This window comes from Hylobates moloch, unplaced genomic scaffold (genome assembly GCF_009828535.3).
Source record: "Hylobates moloch isolate HMO894 unplaced genomic scaffold, HMol_V3 SCAFFOLD_16, whole genome shotgun sequence".
Lineage (NCBI taxonomy): Eukaryota > Metazoa > Chordata > Mammalia > Primates > Hylobatidae > Hylobates > Hylobates moloch.
Genome location: NW_026652291.1, coordinates 73,429,758 through 73,443,730, shown reverse-complemented (window position 1 = coordinate 73,443,730; position 13,973 = coordinate 73,429,758). Strand labels below are relative to the sequence as shown.

Here is a 13,973-nt window from a genome sequence, read left to right as displayed (position 1 = left end):
GACTCGGCTGCAGGCCCCGGCCTGGCCGGAGCAACGCGGGGGACACCCCCGATTCCGCTGGGGAGCGCAGCCCACAGCTCCCCCTCGCCAGGCGCCCAAGGACCCTCAAGGCGCGGGGCCCACACTTGAAGCCTGGGAACGCGCAGACAGGAAACCCACTTCCTCCTAAGCAGTTTCTTGCTCGTCGGATGAGAGGCGCCCAATTGAAGCAGAATGATCCTCATCTACTAATATCCAGCGTGGCCACAAAGCGACTGGCCATTTACGCCACCACTTTAAACAAAGATATTTGGTTATTCCCGGGAAGCAAGAGCACTTTTGCATGGCTGAGCGGCGGGCGGAGGCGAGCCTCGGCCCAGCCTCCCGCCCGCTGAGCTGCCCGCACCTCGGCATTCGCCCCCTCCTGGCCAGCGCTCCAGCCGCCGGGGTTCAGGCTCAGTTCCGCCCGGCAACAGACAGACGGGCACTCACGCCGCTCCCTGCTCGCGCGCTCCCTGAAGCATCAGAGGGGAAAACAGCGTGGCTCTGGGCTCGGGTGCTGGGGCTGTGATGTCCTCGGAAAGTCAGCTCCAGCCCCAGATCCCCGCGTGTCTGGGAGATGGGCGAGGGTCAGGGACACCAGGTTTGTTCGAGGTGGGGCAACTTCAGTGACGGACCCTCCCGTGAGACCCCTTCCCATCCTCCCAGCTCTGGGGGCCAGTGCTGTGTTTGCTCGGCCGAGGGTGGGGGTGGGGAAAGACCTGGGGGGAGGCGTGTTGGCGGGGGTGGCCCACTGAAAAACCCCTGAGCTGCGGGGGCGGGTGGTGGCTCGGGGATCCGGGACAGCCTCCGGGAGGCAGTCGATCCTCTACTCAGCGCCCCCTCCGCCCGCTCGGATTCTCTCGGGTAGGGGGAAAGGGGGCGGGGAGCAGAGGTGTCCCTCTGACGGCGGCAGAAGAGAGGCAGACAGACTGACAGACACGTAGACCAACAGTGCGGCCCCAGGGTTCGTCCCCAGACTCGCTCGCTCATTTGTTGGCGACTGGGGCTCAGCGCAGCGAAGCCCGATGTGGTCCGGAGGCAGTGGGAAGGCGCGGGGCTGGGAGGCCGCGGCGGGAGGGAGGAGCAGCCCCGGCAGGCTCAGGTGAAACCCCCACCCTGTCCCTCAGCCCCCTCCTCCTAAAGACCTGTCCGTGCCCGGGGAACCCCGACCGAATTGGAAAGTGGTTCCACTTTGTAACTCCGCAAGTTGGTTGCAAAGCAGCATTCACCTTCCTTCCTCTCAACCATCTCTCCTCCTCTGTTACTCCCCCATCCCACCTCCTGCCCTCCCCGCTCTCGGTTCCCTCCTCCTTCCCCTCCCCTCCACCTCCTCCCCGCGCTCCGCTGGTACCCCACAAAAAATGGGGGTGGGGGTGTCCAAGGGAGGGGGGAAACGCTTTGGGTCTCGTCTCTGCCTCGCTCTCTCTCTCTTTGAGACCTTAAAATCCTGACAAGTGAAACTTAAAGGTGTTTACCTTGTCATCAGCATGTAAGCTAATTATCTCGGGCAAGATGTAGGCTTCTATTGTCTTGTTGCTTTAGCGCTTACGCCCCGCCTCTGGTGGCTGCCTAAAACCTGGCGCCGGGCTAAAACAAACGCGAGGCAGCCCCCGAGCCTCCACTCAAGCCAATTAAGGAGGACTCGGTCCACTCCGTTACGTGTACATCCAACAAGATCGGCGTTAAGGTAACACCAGAATATTTGGCAAAGGGAGAAAAAAAAAGCAGCGAGGCTTCGCCTTCCCCCTCTCCCTTTTTTTTCCTCCTCTTCCTTCCTCCTCCAGCCGCCGCCGAATCATGTCGATGAGTCCAAAGCACACGACTCCGTTCTCAGTGTCTGACATCTTGAGTCCCCTGGAGGAAAGCTACAAGAAAGTGGGCATGGAGGGCGGCGGCCTCGGGGCTCCGCTGGCGGCGTACAGGCAGGGCCAGGCGGCACCGCCGGCAGCGGCCATGCAGCAGCACGCCGTGGGGCACCACGGCGCCGTCACCGCCGCCTACCACATGACGGCGGCGGGGGTGCCCCAGCTCTCGCACTCCGCCGTGGGGGGCTACTGCAACGGCAACCTGGGCAACATGAGCGAGCTGCCGCCGTACCAGGACACCATGAGGAACAGCGCCTCTGGCCCCGGATGGTACGGCGCCAACCCAGACCCGCGCTTCCCCGCCAGTAAGTGAGGCCGCCCCACTGCGGGGCCGCGGGCTGAGCTCAGGAGGTGCGGCGAGAGCCGTCCAGAAGGCGCGGCGCCGGCAGGCTGCGCGCTGGGCATCAGGGAGGGCGGCCCGGCAGCGGCGCCAGGGACTTGGGTGCGGGAGCTGGGGATGCTTCCCCTTGCTCGGCTGGGGGTCCAAGAACAGGCACTTGGTAGTGCTGGGGTCCTGCGGTCAGATGCGGGTACTCGGCGTCTCCTAGGCGCGGTGGACTGGCAGCTCTGCTCGGCGCAGAAGACCTCGGGGAGCCGAGGGAAGCGACCCCGAGCTCAAGGAGCAGGGGCGAGCAGAGCGCGGAGAGGCTAGACCCGGCCAGGAGGGAGGCTGCCCTGTTGGGAGGCACTCGAGCCCCCGGCCCGGCCCTCTCTGCAGCGGAGTCTGGGCAGGTGGGAGGACTCGCAGTTCCAGAGGCGACTCTAAGGGGCCGAGCAGGCAAAGCGTCTGGGGGCTCCAGCTTTTGGAAGTCAACACCCCCTCTCCTAACCTCTCCAAATTGGGGTCTACCGTCGGACCCCAGCTCCTGGCCTGAGCCCAGTTCGCCGCCTGTGGCCAGCTAATCCCATTGCTCTGACCCGGGCTTGGCATGAAAGGAGCAGAAGCGGCCTTTCCCCCACTGCGTCTTTTGGTTCGAAAGAGGGAACTGAGACTGAGGGGGGGCAGCCAGGGTTGAGGCTGTGAGCGCTCCAGTACAGCCCCCTCGACGGCACGGCCTAGGGCAGGCGCTGGCAGTTCCCCGCGGATGGGCCTCTTGGGCCCCAGCGCTGGGCTGCCTGGGTCAGGAGGGCGCCGTCGGGTTGGGGCGGGCCGGGCGGGCCAATGGCGCGGAAAACAGGGGTGGCCTGGCTCGGCCTGGCCCCGGCCGACGCTGTGCGTTTGTCGCTTACAGTCTCCCGCTTCATGGGCCCGGCGAGCGGCATGAACATGAGCGGCATGGGCGGCCTGGGCTCGCTGGGGGACGTGAGCAAGAACATGGCCCCGCTGCCAAGCGCGCCGCGCAGGAAGCGCCGGGTGCTCTTCTCGCAGGCGCAGGTGTACGAGCTGGAGCGACGCTTCAAGCAACAGAAGTACCTGTCGGCGCCGGAGCGCGAGCACCTGGCCAGCATGATCCACCTGACGCCCACGCAGGTCAAGATCTGGTTCCAGAACCACCGCTACAAAATGAAGCGCCAAGCCAAGGACAAGGCGGCGCAGCAGCAACTGCAGCAGGACAGCGGCGGCGGCGGGGGCGGCGGGGGCGCCGGGTGCCCGCAGCAGCAACAGGCTCAGCAGCAGTCGCCGCGACGTGTGGCGGTGCCGGTCCTGGTGAAAGACGGCAAACCGTGCCAGGCGGGTGCCCCAGCGCCGGGCGCCGCCAGCCTACAAGGCCACGCGCAGCAGCAGGCGCAGCAGCAGGCGCAGGCCGCGCAGGCGGCGGCAGCGGCCATCTCCGTGGGCAGCGGTGGCGCCGGCCTTGGCGCACACCCGGGCCACCAGCCAGGCAGCGCAGGCCAGTCTCCGGACCTGGCGCATCACGCCGCCAGCCCCGCGGCGCTGCAGGGCCAGGTATCCAGCCTGTCCCACCTGAACTCCTCGGGCTCGGACTACGGCACCATGTCCTGCTCCACCTTGCTATATGGTCGGACCTGGTGAGAGGACGCCGGGCCGGCCCTAGCCCAGCGCTCTGCCTCACCGCTTCCCTCCTGCCCGCCACACAGACCACCATCCACCGCTGCTCCACGCGCTTCGACTTTTCTTAAGAACCTGGCCGCGTTTAGACCAAGGAACAAAAAAACCACAAAGGCCAAACTGCTGACGTCTTTCTTTTTTTTTTTTTTCCCTAAAATTTGTGGGGGTTTTTTTTTTTTTTTTTTAGGAAAATAAAAACAACCAAGCGCATCCAATCTCTTAAGGAATCTTTAAGCAGAGAAGGGCATAAAACAGCTTTGGGGGTGTCTTTTTTTTGGTGATTCAAATGGGTTTCCCACGCTAGGGCGGGGCACAGATTGGAGAGGGCTCTGTGCTGACATGGCTCTGGACTCTAAAGACCAAACTTCACTCTGGGCACACTCTACCAGCAAAGTGGACTCGCTTGTAAATACCAGGAATTTTTTTTTGTTTGTTTGAAGGGAGAACGGGAGCTGGGGAGAGGAAAGAGTCTTCGACATAACCCACTTGTCACTGACACAAAGGAAGTGCCCCCTCCCCGGCACCCTCTGGCCGCCTAGGCTCAGCGGCGACCGCCCTCCGCGAAAATAGTTTGTTTAATGTGAACTTGTAGCTGTAAAACGCTGTCAAAAGTTGGACTAAATGCCTAGTTTTTAGTAATCTGTACATTTTGTTGTAAAAAGAAAAACCACTCCCAGTCCCCAGCCCTTCACATTTTTTTATGGGCATTGACAAATCTGTGTATATTATTTGGCAGTTTGGTATTTGCGGCGTCAGTCTTTTTCTGTTGTAACTTATGTAGATATTTGGCTTAAATATAGTTCCTAAGAAGCTTCTAATAAATTATACAAATTAAAAAGATTCTTTTTCTGATTAAACCCCTCCTTTTTGTTTGGTTTTGATTTGGCTTTAAATGGCTTTGAGGGCGGGGCCTTGGGAGGATCTTGTCTTTGGTCTGATGAGATTCAAATTGTTTGGGTTTGAGCTCAAAGGATTCTGAACCGGTTAAGGAGGTAAGGAGGCCAGGCCCAGAGTCCTTGCCCCACAGGAAGAGGGAGTTTTGTTCTGCCTCAGAAATTGTGTGGAAACGAATCTTGGGCAGTCCTGAGACTGCAGCGAAGGCCCGAAATACCAAACTACTTCCACCAAGAGGGAGAGGGAGAGAAGAAGAGAAAGAGACCAAAGAATTCATTTTCTGAGCCAAGCTTCTGTTGATAGGAGTCTCAGAACTGTCTAATGTGGTCTCACAAAGCTGAGCCAAAGTTTTAAAACAGTGAGAGAGGACACCCATTTTAAATAACTCTGAGTGAGTTATGGTTTTCAGTGAATGGATCACCTCCGTAGACTTGAACATTAAACCTTTATTTCTAATCGGTGGCTGAGCTCCTTCACAGAATTCGGTGGGAGGCTGTTTTCGAAAGTGAGGAAGTCATTCTGGGGTTTCGTTTCTGCCCTAAAACGGGGACCCCTCTAGGGGACCAGCAGCAGACACCTCCAGCCCCTGCTGCTTTTGGCTCCTTTGGCCTCCAATGGGGTAACACTGGGTGACAGGCCCGAGGACATCCCAGGAAGGACTTTGGGAGCTGAGATTTCACTCTTTGTTGTACTGGTTTTTATCTCTGGGATCCTAAATTTTTGTAGTAATGAATCTTTCTCCTGTTTACAGTTCTTCACCTCCCAGCCACTACCTCCCATGCCAAGCAAAAATAAATAAAAAATAAATAAATAAATAAATCATTTTTGATTCCTTTCTTCCAAACTCTAAATCCTGGTTTCCTCAGCGCTCCGTGTTTGTGTTGGGAGACCCATTAGGGATGAGAGGGAGGGGAGAAGGAATGGTTTTGAACACAGAAAAATTGTAGTCCCTGGATGGGCTGTAGCCCCTTCCAGGTCACCCTTGCCAAGGCAGCCGAGCGAGCTGCGGGCAGACGCCCCTCCCAGCACTTTCCTCTAGGCCTGGAAGTATTGGATTATGGGCAATTGACTCTTATTTGGCATGTACTCACTTCTTGCCCAGGTTTTCAAATTTCTTTTTCTTCCTGCCTTCCCCTCTCTCATTTCGTTATTCGTCTGCCTCTCTTCCCAATCCCTCTCTCCCGCTCCCCCACCAAGAGCTTGTGAGGAAAGCAGACTGGCTGGAGTCCTCGCTCCGGGCCCAGCGGTCTTCTTTGTTGACCTCCTGGAGCCTCCTCTGGCATGGTGCCGTAAGACCGGAGGCTAGGCCGGGCTTTCTCCCTCAGAAACCTGGGCCTCACTGCTGAGACAGTTTCTAACAGCCAGAGGGACTCGAAGATTCCCAAGAGGATGGTTGGGTCTAGTGAGAGTGCTGGTTGGAAGGCGGGGAAGGGAGATTTTAACAGGTCTCACATTTTGGAAAACAAACAAAACCCCGTAAATTTGACCACTTGCGTTGGAATGGTCAGCTGTGGTTCCGGGACCGGGAGTGTAAGTGGCTAAGGCACCCAGCTCAGGCCGGCCGGGCAGGGGACATGGATACTGCAGCTGCTGTTTGGCTCTAGGTCCGGATCCCACGGAATTGGAGCTTCGCTTAACCTGCCCCAACCTAGCCCAAGCCCGGGCGGGACCTGCCTGGCGGTGCCCGACTGTGGTTCGGGCGGCTGCCCAGCACCCCATTCTAGCCGGGAGCAAGCCTTTGGTGGTCACAATTTTAGTAGGCTGTGGTACCCTCGGCCTTATCATCCTTGCACTGGTTGGAGTTTCCATCAAATACATTCTTCTCCTCGCAGTCTAGAGTCGGCATAGTTTGAAGTCTGTTTACTTGTCCCGGGGAAAGGTGAACTCAGGCGGGTTTGCGGACCGAGACAAACAGGACCTCAGCCTCTTTCTCGCCATCAATCACGCTGGCTCCATCCGCTCCCGCTCCCGGCTGGGGGACTCGTCGCAGCTGAGGGAAGATACCTAGAACGCAATCTGAAGCGTTTCATTAGGGAAATAGGTGCGCGCTGGGAGCAGTGCAAGAGGGTTCCGCAACCTGGGGACACCCTCCGCCCCTACAGCACCGTCGGCTTCTGGAAAGCCGACCGTCCTCCTTTCCGGGAATCTCCTGCATCAACTCGTGCCCAATTTCTGGCCTCCCCTCTCGGAGAAATCAGCATTCTGAGGATGCCCCTGGCGCTGAGGTGCTTGGAAGCTTCCGAGGTTTGGGAGCAAGTACAGTTCACCCCGAGATCACCGCGAAGCTTTGCCTCCGACAAAGTACCCTACCCATCCCTAGGCCCCAACGGCTGAGAGGAGTGGGAGAGATTTTGCACACTGCACCCCCCTTCCTCCTCTCCCCACCCCCATTTCGCCATGTAAACACGAGGACTTTCTCGAGAGCCTTGGAGAGCCGCTCTAGTGGCTTCGGGCCCTGAAACCCCAGGCTGGGCTTTTTTGATATTTAGCATCCCAAAGCGGCTCCCCACCCTGGCCCCAGCCTGGGAACTGGGAGCTGTGGGCAGGAGAGGAAGGAAAGCAGCTCTCTCAGCTAGCTAGGGGGTCAGGGACTGGGCCAAGCTCAGAAGCTGGGAGAAGAGCGAGACAGAGATGCTCTGAGCAGGGGAGACAGAGATCCCGGGCTGCTGCCGCTACCAACAAGGGTACACACTGCGGTCCTCAAGGCCAGGAGGCGGGTGGGGGCAGGGAATGCCTCAGCCGACAGGGCAGCGGCTCGGCCCTGCTGCTGGTCCGGTGGGAAGTAGCCTGGGGCCCCGCGACTGAAATCCGAGCCAGGTCCGGGCCGTCTCCGCTAGAAACGCTCTGGGCGCGCGCTCTCGGAGACGCGGAGGCCCGGGCGCTCCAGACCAGCGTCCTTGTAGGAGGCTTCTTCCCGAAGCTTAGAGTTTGGCCTTTCACAGGAAAAGACTTGCTCGGGAGCCTTCTAAGGGATTTTAAATCTTCCTGGGCCAGGGCTAGGGAGCTCCAGTGACAGTGTCTTGGTCTGGCATCCAACTCTCCAATTTTGAGGCCGCAGGGAGGAATTCTCAGACTTTAGAGGCCGCACAGCCTTCAGCGCGCTCACCGCGTCCAGGCGTCAGTGAGGGGCTATCTCGAGGCGCGAGTGCACAAAAGGTAGCGCGAGTCTCTTCTCAGGCGATCCAGATAAGAGGAAATGAGAGCCGGGTTTTCTGACTTCCAACTCGTTAGGGACCAGGTAAGGTCAATGCTTTCTCTATTATGTCTTTATCTTAAAAGCGGGTCAATTTAAGATAAGGGAAAAAAAATCCAGGATCTGTGTGAACCGTGCTGATAAAGACTGACCCCTTTTCTGAACTAAAAGCAAGCCAGGCAGACATTCATTTTCTATAAACAAGAGAGTTGTGAGAAGCTGCCTTGAATTCTGATCATATGTCTCCAGACATCGCTCTCCCTTCCCTGCTCCCCACCCCCCAATTATTAGCGCGAGGAAGCAGAGTGAGTAGACGATTTTATTTGTGGAGAACTAGGAAGTCCATTGGGAGATGAGAATCTGAGATGATATGATTCTTAGGCATGGGTTACTGGCTTGTTTAGTTCAACTAAGACTTTCTTTTTGAATGGAAAGAAAGTGACAGACACGGGTGTTGGGAGGGAGGAGGCTGAATGTTTTCTCTGCTCGGCTAGATCCTGGTTAGGAGACGCCGGACACCATGTTCCTCTGGCTCTCCCTGCCTTCCTGGCTGACGCGTTCCTCCTGGTGCAGCTGTGTTTCTGAGACTTCAGGCCACCCTCTGTGGGGCCCAATTTGGTAGCTTACCTCAACTTGGAGCACAGAAAGTTTTCTGGTGCCCCTTTGGCCAGTTGCATCTAGAAGGAGTATCTTATTTTCAGGCACCCTCTCTGGAAACTTTGTCCACCCAAGCTGAGGGAATTGGATATGGATGGGAGTAGACGAGAATAAGTTTTATTGAAGGGGGTCTGCATGTGCCCTTATCCTCACCTCATGTAGTTGTGTTTCTGAACTTTCTTTAATGAATCTCAAAGGAACGGAGAAAGAGCAGGTTCAGCAACTTGGCAGCACAGCTTTTGCCTCAGCTGAAGCCACAGCTGAAGTGGCTGGCTGCATTTCTCTCTGATAGTGACCTAATGCCCAACTTGGTGGGCATCGAGGCATGATCCTGGGCTCCCGTGCCTCTCCTCGTTTGATAATATTTCCCGTTTGACCTCTGCTTCGTAAGCATTTATTACCCTTGTTATTATGAGTTGTAGCAAAGTTTTGGAAAGGGTGAGATGTAAATTCATTTTCCTGTTTTATCTATTTGTGTTATTTGCAGGACCCTTCAACATAAATTGATCACTGTTAGTGTTCTGCCTGAAATACAAATAAAACATAACATAAATGTGGCAGGCAAAGGACTTGTTAAAGAAAACTCTTGCCTCCCACATAAAATCCACATCTGATTCTGCCTACTATGTGGTTGCACACAGATTTCTATGTATATATCTATGTACGTGTGTATAGAGGTATATATACATACGTATCTATCTTATACGCATGTATATATACATATGTATCTATCTTACACACATATATCTATTTTATAAGATATTCAAAAAGAAAAACTGTAATATAGAATTCTCAGAGATTTTACAGAACCTGTTAGATGCAAGAACATTGAATAAATTCACTACCTCAATTAAGGTGTCTCATGAAAAATTTCCCTGAAAAATTCAAACAGACCAAAACCCTTTAGTTTTACCCACTTTAAGTCAGAATATTTATTTATTGTCATGTGAAACTCTAGATAACCAATTACGTTTTAGGGAATTTAAAAATTTGTTCCTAAAGAAATTGAACTTGGTGTCTGAGACACAGCTGTGGATAAGACTTTTTGAGGCATTCTATAACAACAAAAAAAATTGTCCCTTGCCGAACTTATATTATCCATCTATAAAAATCATTGGTATAAATACTACTGCCCTGGGGCAACAACAGCAACAAATGAAAACTGTTCCTGCTCCGCATTTGTTGCAAACGTCCTCTTGATTTTAGACTTTAAGCCTTCACATAGTAGTGGAAATAAGAGTGCAGGTCTGAGTGTTGTCTGACAACAAGGAAAAAGACAAACTTTTTTTCTTCTCCCTTTTCCCCTCTATTTCACACATTTCCAGAGAATCCGGTCTCTGATTGTTAGATCTTGCTGCTAGTAACAGCAGGCTGTTGGTGGAGTGTTAAACATTCTATTTCTAGAGTATTGGTGATTGTTGATCATTCATTTATATAAAATCAGAGATATCAGGCCACGAAGTATCTTTGGATATCCTTCCCCTGTCCCTGTGCTCTGGATCCAGTGTATGGAAAATGACCCACAACAGGTTGGCGTCTACCTTGCCTAGCATTCTCCCTCCTAATGCTGCTGCTCTAAAAGTCCAAAGCTCTAGGAAAACAAGGCTTTATTTGGCCCGCGTGCTACTGATTTACCTGATCTCTCCAGCACACACGCGGCTGAGTGCGCGCGCGCAGAAGTAAACCTGGGAATTACCGTAATGACACGAAGAGGACCGAGAGCTAGTTCCTCTGAGCTGACTGCACGCTCTGCCACAACCCAGGAGACCCAGTCAGTGTCTAAGGAACTGCATATGCCTATGTGTAAAGCGAACCTCGCAAAGTTATGGTCCCAACAGACGCTTCCAGAGCATTAGGTCTCTAAACAGACTTGCAGCGACAGACTTCTAGAGGAGACTCAAGCCGCAGAGGATTAAATCTCTCTCTCTGCCTGGCCACTTGATGGTGCCTCAAGGTCTGCAAGGTCTGGGTTGGGACTAAAGGCCTGGGGGGCTGGGCAGTGACAGCTTCTTCCTTCCCTTCTGATTCTACTTCAGAAAGAATTGCAACTCTCAAACCACCGTGGTGCATACAGCACACATTCCTACCTCAAGCCACGGCAGACAGAAATTGTAGCTAGTTCATTACTACCCACTGACCTGGGAGTATTAACTGAAATGTCGATTACTGCTCCCTGGCAGCACTGTTCCCTGGCAGGACTCCTGAGCCTCGACCTGGGTGCAGTAAACTTTGGAAGTGCTGCATTGTATCATACCTACAACTTATGCAATAGATAAAGCTCAGACATCTCTCTACACATCTACATAGTCCATTGGCTTCGTACTGAAATCAAACAGAAGAACTTTTTGGAAATATTTAACAAAAAGCCAACCCACTCACGGGCATCATTTAGCACTGGGTGGGGGTAAAGAGAAAGAGAAACCTTTTGAGATATATGGTAGTATACAAACATGTTCACAGTAACCTTCCTGTATTAACCATTTTGTAACAATCACAATGCCACATCAACACAACTAGATGTTGAAAATTCTCAACATGGCTAAATACTTAGATTGCATTGGTGGTGTGCCTGGGAAAGCTAGTTGGGGGTTGTGTATGTGGTTCTGCTCATTGGAAAGACAGAAGAGAGAAAGGGGGCTGGAAAGGAGACTGGGAGAAAACAGAAACAACTATTCCTGGTGAAAGTGTGTGGGCTTCTGAGGGCGGTTGCGGCAGCTGAGAAGTGCTGGTTATATATAGCTGGGTCACAGTGATGGGGAGGTGGGGGTGGTGGTGGATGACTGTGTCGTGTGCCTGTGGTGTTTAGGGGGTGATCCTAGTGGGCAGGGCCTGGGAGACGGCTGGGAGGTGGTGTGTGTACCATGTCTGAGCTTTGGGCCGGTAACACAATGGCAATGTAATTATCTGGCTGAAACACGCTCAAATGGCAAAAAGTTGCAAAATAGATCGACCTCCCAGAGAAGAGACAGAGCTGGTTACAGAGGTCTGCAGCCATCATCCTTTTTTCAATACATTTTAAACAAGAGGATCTAGCGAGTGATTCTGATTCAATACACATAATCAGTTTGCAAGTCTTATTTCCATTTGAAAACAGGGCCATTTGCAATCATAAGAGCCGGACACGCTGAAAGATACGGAGCGCATTCCGAGCAGATGATGGGTGACAGAATCTGTAGGCAAGCACTAAATATTTTCTTCCAGCTTCAGACCTTGTGCATCAGTCTTCTGTCCCGAACTATTTTAAATGGAATATTCCTGTTGAATATATAATTTAATTGCTTAGAACATGGAGACTCCATGGTTGGGAGGAAAAAACCGGCAAGAAAGGTGACAGAGAAACTATGCTGACTGTGCTTCTCCTCAGTACTGGTTAACAGTCATTTAACGAAGAGTCTACCCATTGGGTAGGAGACTTGATGGTAAAAATGAATTGGTTTTTAAGGGAACAATCGCCAGAAGGGGTTGTCGGGGCTAACATTCTCAGGCTGGAGCTGCGAAGCCCTGGCTGGGTGTGGCCGGGACTGGCGGGGAGTCTGCCGGGCCTTCAGGGAAGCCCAGGGACAGCTCCGCGGCCTCCCAACGACGCCGCCAAAGACCTGGGGGCCCCTGGCGGCCCAGCTGTTCCAAATTGGTTGCCAAGTGTCTAAACTAGAAGGCTGGGCACTTGAAATCTCGAGCTGCCTTCGGGTCTCTCGCTACGAAAGTTTGGTTTCTAGGACCAAGAGAAGCAGCTGTCCCAGGCCCGTCGTTTCCTGCCCGCAACCTCATCCTCCCCGCACCCCCCAGCTCTCAGTCTCCCCAGTCCCAATCCTTACCCCGCCCACCCGCGGCCTCTCTCCCGACACCCAGCCGGCAGCCTCGCCCTCGGCCCCCGCCCGCCCCGCGTCTCCGCGTACCCAGGTCCCCGCGCCCCGCCCCGCCCCGCCCCTGCCCAGGCTCTCCCTCCCGTTCCCGCGCTGGGAACTGCCTCGGCCGCGCGCCCCCTGCGGACGCGGCCCCCAACCCCTCCTGGAGACCACACCGGCAAGTCTGGTGTGCGGAAGAGTAGAAACTTCCCGGGAATTTCGATCCCAGAATACACAAATATTAGTTCACTAGGTCACGACGATGATGTAAACTCTAACTTGCAGGGATTTTTAAAAAAGATCTTAACGCACAATCTTTCTTTGTACAAATAAACGAAACCAAACAAAGCCGACGAACTACTGCTGTTTCCCTGGTGAATTTTCTTAAGGAAAAGAGAGATTCCGTCTCTCCCCAGATATCAACATCTAACGAATTTTCTAGGAGACTGAAACTCAACCTAATAATAGTATGTGCTTAATGCTGATTCCGTTTTTGTTTCAAAGGGGGGTAATTTATTAGTCTCCTCAAAGTGGTGCCTTGTAGGCAGGTGTTGTGTTTTTGGATATCCTTGTAAAGCGTTTTTGCGTCTGGGAAGATCTCAGGGGAACCAATAAACAAGGTGTGTGTATGTTGGGGGGGGGGCGGTGGAGGTGGGATTCTGTATAGCTCATGGTCCTGCTTGTTCAATTTCATGCAAAACTCATTCTAAAAGCCCCAGGGTTCTCTTTAATAGGGGCCAAATGGCAGGAACCCCAAAGATCTAAATATTTCATTCTTCCTCCCTGTACCACCCTCACTGCCCCAGCTATAAATTCTAGGTTCCCCTCCTCACCCCCCCTCTCTAGAACCCATCCTGTAGATAACTGAGAGTGGCCCAGAGGCACTAATCTGCCCTGGGGTGAGGTAGGGCTGGCAGTGGAGGTAAGGCCTCCCACAGGCTCCCTGGTTCCGCAAACTGGGAGGACAGAACTCCTACAACTGGCAGGAGGTGAGGGGGACGCTGGGACCCAGAGGATCTAGGCTGCTAGAGGAAAGGGAAACAGGCTCCACTGACTGAGGACACAGCCTCAGACCAGGCTTGGCTGGGTGGACAGGAATGTGGTGCCCAAGAGCAGCAGAGATCCAGGGCAGGAAGTTGCAGCCATCTGACAACCGCTTAGAGATATATTGCCCACATGACTATTTCTAGAAGTGGTGGTTGATTTGTGCTGATCCCTTCACACACTCCCGGATCCAGGATACACAGGGGCTTGCTAGCCCAAGTCTTCAGGTGCAATCCCAGTCAGGGAGAAGAAATTTCAGCCTGCCCTCCTCAGGGAGACCCATCCTGCCTCCCAAGTGTAGGTGTGTGAGACCCTCATTAGGACCCCAAGATCATGTGCAGGAACATCAAGCTTCTTATTCTTGTATTTACAACTTGGTGTGAGTTTATTATCTACTTTCCATCTGTTTCTTCATCCTTCCCCATTTTCCATTTCTTTATTTC

The 13,973-nt window shown here is 53.9% G+C and overlaps 1 protein-coding gene across 1 annotated transcript; it reads left to right on the top strand.

Moving 5' to 3' along the window:
• Positions 1-943: 943 nt before the first annotated feature.
• On the top strand, positions 944-4,754 carry NKX2-1 (NK2 homeobox 1). The gene is made up of 3 exons (XM_032180358.1): positions 944-1,123; positions 1,806-2,191; positions 3,119-4,754. The coding sequence occupies exons 1-3, from the start codon at positions 1,047-1,049 to the stop codon at positions 3,859-3,861; spliced, it is 1,206 nt and encodes a 401-aa protein (XP_032036249.1). The 5' UTR covers positions 944-1,046; the 3' UTR covers positions 3,862-4,754.
• The last annotated feature ends 9,219 nt before the right edge of the window (positions 4,755-13,973 follow it).